This window comes from Montipora foliosa, chromosome 1 (assembly GCF_036669935.1).
Source record: "Montipora foliosa isolate CH-2021 chromosome 1, ASM3666993v2, whole genome shotgun sequence".
NCBI lineage: Eukaryota > Metazoa > Cnidaria > Anthozoa > Scleractinia > Acroporidae > Montipora > Montipora foliosa.
The window spans coordinates 43231851-43239350 of NC_090869.1; the positions used below are offsets into that span (position 1 = coordinate 43231851).

General features: G+C 32.8%; 1 protein-coding gene and 1 pseudogene across 2 annotated transcripts in view; one reads left to right on the forward strand and one right to left on the reverse strand.

Moving 5' to 3' along the window:
* Positions 1-7500, reverse strand: part of LOC137999224 (pseudouridylate synthase RPUSD2-like) — a 136091-nt gene that overhangs the window by 4861 nt on the left and 123730 nt on the right. For both annotated transcript variants that reach the window (XM_068845068.1, XM_068845075.1), the window contains exon 10: positions 292-428. In XM_068845068.1, the coding sequence (XP_068701169.1) occupies positions 292-428 (137 nt within the window). The remainder of the gene's footprint in view (positions 1-291; positions 429-7500) is intronic.
* LOC137991178 (uncharacterized) overlaps positions 6805-7500 on the forward strand; it is a 706-nt pseudogene continuing 10 nt past the window's right edge.

Here is a 7500-nt window from a genome sequence, read left to right on the forward strand (position 1 = left end):
TTGCTGTCAAGTGATAAAGTGTTGTAGTGTCAATGCTTCCAATAAGAACGTTTCTTTTAAGTGTTGAAACTGGTTTGAGCCACCTTAAAACTCAATAAAATATTCTTGCTTTGTGACGTTGTCGTTGCCGTAGCCGTCCTCTTTGCTTAAATTCCCTGTTGAAGCTTTCACTGTTGTGAAGATCTTCAACCTCAAAATATGCACTTTTTTGTTCAGTATTACTTGAGTGAAAATGTAAAATTGCCATACGTATGATTTATGAATGGTTAACTGCATCAACTACTAACTTACATTTAACAACACTTGTCTGTCCATTACAACCTATCCTTGTGAAAACAGTTTTACAAGGTTTTCCATTTTGAGCCACTCGACAGACACCAATCTTGTGTGATACAACCAGTACTGGCTCTTCACAGTCCACTGTTTCACTAAGGATAAATTAACACTCGCATGTTACAGGGTTTTATACAATACACGCAATTCAACAGTAAAAATCAAAGGAAGTACGAGGTAATACTTGTCGAAAAATCAGAGCAAGATACAGTCTTCTTCCAATTACAAAGCCAACGTGATACACCCAAAGGAAACGTTAATGACTTTTAAATACAGGCCCGGGAAAACGGTTTCAACATTTGCTTCAACATCCATTCGATTTTATTGGTAAGTCATGTTGAAACCGTTCCCTCCCCCCCTGCCCCCCCCCCCCCTTTGAACCCTGTTGAAACTTGTTGAAACGAAGTTGAATGACTTTAAAAGCATTTAAACTTTGCTTCAACAACCATTCAACATTTCTTTTGCTTTTGCTTTCGCGAATGTTGCCCCCGTCTTTCAACATTGTTGGGTATCCGCGTGCACAATAATCAGTCTGCAATGACGTATTCACGTCCGTTTCAATAGTAACAACCGAGGATGCAGCCTGGGACTGAATACCGGGTCTCTCATAACGCTTTGTTGAATCAATTGTTGATGATGTGTTGAAACAGTTTGCCAACCCCAGCAGTCAACATCGTTCAACACGGTTCAACAAAATCGAACGGATGTTGAAGCAAAAGTTGAAGATGTTGGCCCGGGCCTTTAATTGCGTGCATTCTACGAAGTTAAGCAAAATAGTAGGAATCTCACAAAGGCAAAAATGAAAAGTATTGGTATTATCTTGATTTTATTAACTATTGGTGGGCAGGATGCCATAGATAATCTTACACTAGAACAGTACATTCGCGCTCATTGTCTTTGCACATCTCTAATGGCACTTAGTGTCACATTCGTCTGCAACATCATACATATATTTCATGAACCAAGATAAAATTTATATTAACCACAATCTTGGACAAAATCCGTTTGGAAAATGTGACGCTCTAATTTGTCTGTGTGATAAAGATTAAATTCTTCCTACTTTCCCCTCTCCCCCCATTCCAATGTTGGTTAAAAAACGCGAAAAGGCTTACATAGTATTTTGCATCACATTATCAACATTGATATGGGGGAGGGGGGGGGGGGGGGGGAAGGCAGGACTAATATACTTTGTGAGTGCATGTCAAATGATGCTTAAGCTACAATCTCGGACAAAACCTGTTCAGACAAAGCGACATTTTTGGTTCTCCAACCACTTATCCAAACGTTCCGCTTAAACGCCGCCCTTTCCCCTCCCCCCAAAATCAATGTTGCCTTATCTTGGTCGGAAATATACTGTAGAACATAGGACAATACTCAGCAACATTGACTGCGGGGGGAGGGGAGTGGAAAGGGGAGAGTAAATAGGGGTGTGTAAAAGTGGAGGTGACTTTGTGTCACTGTCTGAGCAGTTTTGTCAGAAATTGTCTGCGCTTGCATAACGTAAAGAAATAGCATTAGTTCTGTGGTTTTTCAAACCAGGGCAACAATTTTTGCACAGTTCAGTAAGTGTGATTCTAGATACAATTTTGTACGGAAAAATAGGTAGTTAACCCCATCAGTGAGGTCAAAAAAGGAAAGAATTGTGTCTCCTTACACTACAAGTATTGTTTTCCGGAGAGCAATTGAGGCGAAAAGACGAACTTATGCAATGTTTGCGTATCCAAAGGGTGTGTGGCCAAACAACATAGTTCTCTATCTACATGGTGTGAGTTTCTATCATTAAACCAATTGAGTAGACCTAGCAAAGGGACCGCAAGGGCCAAATTGATGCAACAAATGCGAAGGTCTTAATAGAAGTCACACAGAAAAGGGAGCTAAAGTATGAGAATCGTTAGAGTTATTACTTTTGCTATAAGCTATGGAAAAGGAGTCATCCAGTGCACTCAGTATGAAAAAATGAATGGTGAGTTGTTTGCTCCCTTCGTGTAGAACAACTATGACGCCATGTGTATGCTGGCCAGAACGAGAAAATCCCGGTCATGGATTCAGGGTGGAGACCCCAGTCAAAATAGTGTCTCTGAACGAAATATGTTGGAATGCTGGGGAGCTCAGCGATTACACATGCTACCCAGTGCCCAGGAGCCCGAACATTAATCCTACAGAAAATATATTTCATGTAGTGAAGTTAAAACTTTACAGACAGGCAATTAACTTCAACATCAGGAAAGAAACATACCAGGAATTTTCCACCCGTGTAATTGGAACACTGATGACATTTCCAATAGAAACAGTCGATATCTACCAGACTTGATGGATAATAGAATATTCTCAGGAAAAGGCTACAGATCAAAGTATTAGAAGTTATATATCTTCAACAGTTTCGACTTAAGGTGTAAAACGCACCCTTTGAGAAGTCTGAGAAATGCACTCATATATAAATGGAATGCTTTTACCCAATAATCATTTATTTACTCAAAGACAGGATGATCGTAAATGTCACAAATCTGAGGAAGAAAAATTTACTTCAAATTGATATTCTGTGGATATTTCTGGTCAAATTATAATTTAATATGGATTTCTTGAAGATTTCCTACTTATTCACACGATTAACAGCGAGTTTCAACCAAGTTTCAACGGTTAACAGCGGTTAACACTACATCTTTAAGGAGAGGACTCTTTCAATTGCTTGTTAACGCGAGCAATGTCTGTTAACCATTAAAAACTCTAGTTAACCATTGCTATATTTCTACAGCTCCTTTCTCATGACATGTTAATCGACTCATGACTGCTGAAAGACTTTATAGACGCAAAATAAAAGTCGCAGGAGGACACCGAGTAAATGCCTTATGTTACTCCCGTGGGATTTACTTTCCATCTACAGGCCGTCATGTCGCTTTGATCATCATCAATTTCTCCATTTTTAACAAACATTATGGGGCCTTTACATTGAAAGATGTTGGTCTGTCTCTATCGATAGAAATGACCTGTGCAAAGTGTGTTTTTGGTGCGGGTAAATGAACAACATGCCCCTCAAACATCAGTAAAAGAGCTCGCCAACAAATATAATAATTGGCGACTACTGGAAGTCATTTCAAAAATATACATTAAAATCCGCAACTCTCTATAAGATTTTGCTCAAGACAACAATTCCAGTACTCAAAACATGTCTTGGTAACCTGTCAAAAAATATATCTTTCAAAATAATTACTCATTTTTCGGCTTTAGAAACATAACGTGTTACAGACAATCTCAGACAAAACCTGTTAAGACAAAGCGACATTTTTGGTACTCCAACAACTTATGCAAACGTTCCGCTTAAATGCCGCCCTTTCCCCTACCCCCAAAATCAATGTTGCCTTATCTTGGTGGGAAAAATACTGTAGAACATAGGACAATACTCAGCAACATTGACTGAGGGGGGAGGGGAGTGGCAAGGGGAGAGTAAACTCAACAGTTTTTTCCGAGATTGCAGAGTTTTTCCCAAGAGGTTTGTCCAAGATTGCAGGCATTGGTGTGTGCAGCTTGCTTAGTTTACCTACTTCGTTAACAAATGGTTGGTGAGTAGTGCAGGGTAATTTTGAATGGATTTAGCTTAAAAAATTTCATCAAAAAATTGAGCCTTAAACTTAAGTAATGATACTCCATCAAAAATTTTTCAACTAAATTCAAATTTGGGATTAATGAAAAGCACCATTGTAAAACCAAATAAAACATTAATCTATATGTTTCTTAATAAATTCATCTTACAAAATATCATTGTTTAATACCACTGCAAATATCCACTGCAAAATCCAACCTCAAATATCAAGTGCCGGTTAGTTTGGATATATTCTTATTATTCTTATTATGAGCTCTTTTGAGCTCATAATAAGAATAATAAGAATATATCAAAACTATGCTTCAATACCCCATAAAAAATTTTTCTACTAAATTCAAATTTGAGATTAATAAAAAGCACTATTGTAAAACAAAATAAAAAATTAATCTATATACTTTTAAAAAAAATGATTTCAAGAAAGAATAACAGCTATGAAACTGATTTGAAAAAAATATTAGAAAAAATGGAGTGTGTTTAAATATTTGCATAATTAAATGGAACAGGAAATAATCACCATAGCGTGACATTCTTGGAAATTCATACGAATAAAATGGTTTTGTGAGTTAACTTTGTGAGTAAACTTTAGGAGTAAACTTTGTGAGTAAACTTTGTGAGTAAACTTTGTGAGTAAACTTTGTGAGTAAACTTTAAACCATAATATTTGTAAAAAATGTTTTTCTGTCTATATTATATAATGATTTGTGAAAAATTACATAACAAAAAATTATTATTAAAACAATATGTTATATGTCCTTCTTGTGGTTTAAAAATACAAGAAATAACAAAAATAACCAAAAAACACATTGTTGTGTAAAAAAAATATCTGAAATAGATTATCAAATGATTTTTCTTATTTGTGGTAAAATATATTACGAATTTTATAAAAATAATTACATAGATTTTTATGAAAATATGTATAAAATAAGAAAAAAATCAGTTTATATTAGAAAATATCATATTCAAAATGAATTATCAAATATAGAACTCAAAAACAAATTACCAATATCAAGAGCCATAATAAACCGTGTTGGCAAGACATTTGATGTAATAAACATGGTTTTACCTCAAGTTAACAAAGATAGAAAAAGGCTAATATCAACTAAATTTATAATTCAGAAGCTTTTTAGAAAATGGAATTTGAATTTTTCTTTTGTTTCAACAATTTGAAATATGGTTCCAGTTAAATATGTCCGTCATTATAAAATTGTATATATTATTTTAATGAATATATTTAATCAAGATATCAAGTTCTTCGTTTGACACGTTGTTTATTAGTTTAACTTTAAAATGGCCCTTTTGTAATGGTAAATTCATATTTAACGTTTGTATATGTGTATTCTGATCTGATACGAAAAAATTGTTTAATGACAATCGAAACCCATAATAAATTTAAATGTTTAGTTTTTCATAATTAAATTTGAAAGAATTATATAAAATTTGAATTTGTTTGATTATTGAGCCACTAGGAAGTACACGTTGTTTAGAGTCATTAATAATTAATGTTTTATCTGATTTATAACCAATACCAGTTGGGCCTCTTAAACCTGGCAAACCACGTGTGTAAGTTTTACCTGTACTATGTTCATTGAATATTCCCATTAATATATATTTGTTACATTATTCCATAAAAGTTTCGTTTGATATTTTTCATTGGTTTATCAATATACAAAAAAGAATATGGTTTATCAGTTGCTTTTTTATATTGATCTTTTTGTACTCCTAATTCTCGTGAAATTAAACTTTGTTCATGGTTGCTAGGAGAATCACATATACAAAGATGACTGCAATTTAGTCGAATGTTCTTTGGACAGCCATAGTAGCTTTGACTTAGATAACTGAGCAGTTTTTATGTCTACCTTATATAAAATAGTCAATTAATGGTTTTTGATTTTTTTCTGTCACGATATCGTTGAAAATTACTATCTTTTGTGCACTATTATCAATATCATTGACAGGTATTATTAGATCATTGCTTGTTTTAATGATATCATAACCAACTTATCACTAACATCTTGAAACAAATTGATTGAATCTTGGTACTTTTGTTGTTCGAAATTTTTAGCATGCAAATGTACTTAATCAAAGTATAAAAGAGGCTTTGTGAGCATATGATAAAGAAGATTTGTTTTTCCACAACCAGATGGAGAAGCTAAAAGCATTTCATTTTTATGATCGTAATTAGGTATTTCCATGTATATAAATTATGTTATATTAAGTTAAATGAAGATAAGTTAAGATAAGTATTTTCATGTAAGTGAATTATATAAATGGACACAGAACGATTTAAGAAAATATCTGATGCTAAAATAAAAGCTGGAAAGATGATTAACCAAATACAGGATGAAATCAAACAACAAACAATATAAACGCAAAAAACAAGATATGCAAATTGGTTTAACAGAAACTTTTCAACCAATAATTAAATCACAAGAAGAAGTAAAAAAAAAACGATGATGAAAAGCAAGACAAATTAATTGAACAACTTTAAAATAATCAAAACGAAATAGTTAATGCTCTTGAATTCACCCCAATGAAAGCTATTACAATGGATGGAAAAGAATTACCCAAATTAGATTAGTATGAACAGGATAAGGAAGATGATGATGATGAAGAAGTTAAATCAGTTTAAAAAACGAGTATGATAAATCTTGATAAAGGTATATCAGATGAATACCATGAATGGTTGAAAACTAAAGATTATCTATTACCATCTGAGTTTATTAAACAAAAAAAAGATCCATCTGAACTCATAAAAAGAGTCAACAGTAAAATAAAACGTACAAAAAACAACTTATGCTCGTAACAAGAATGAATTACCATACTTGAAAGATTATTTAAAAAGACTTAGACATATTAAAATTGCACCTCAATACATGGAAGGCAAAGGTTTGAGAAAATACACCCAACCAAAGAGAAACGCTTATAAAATCAATTCAAATGGTCATTATGGTGGTTTGATAATCGATTTGCCGAAATTGATTGGTCAATTACGTCTTGTTGTATCAAAAAATGGCAAAAAAGTATGAGATCAACAAGCTGATTTTGACACAATAGACCTTTTAACAAATAATAATAATAATAATAATAATAATAATAATAATAATAATAATAATTTATTACTTATTAGGCGCAAATTAACATCTGAATATGATCAAATCCGCCTTACAACTAAAGCTACTCCTAATAATTACAATAAAATATATTTAAGAATACTTGAAATTAATAACTTAAATAGTCAATCTAAAAATAACAGGCAAAAGCCTTCCTAAATAAATAAGATATAACAGCCAAAAAAAGATATAGCCCATTGTCTCAAATGTTGTTTGATCAATAAAACAAACTTAGTGAAATTCCAATGCATAGATCAAGTAAAACATTTAGCAAAATTGGCTCAGGTGTTGTTTATAACAATGATATCAATGATTTGATTGATAGATTAGAATTCCTTGGTGGTTCAATTATTGCAGGTAATAATGGTGTTCAAAGTGAATTCAGTCAAATAGCTCACACACTGAATAAACTAGGGGCAATTAATAACAAACAATTGTCAGAGCTTTTTAAAGAATATG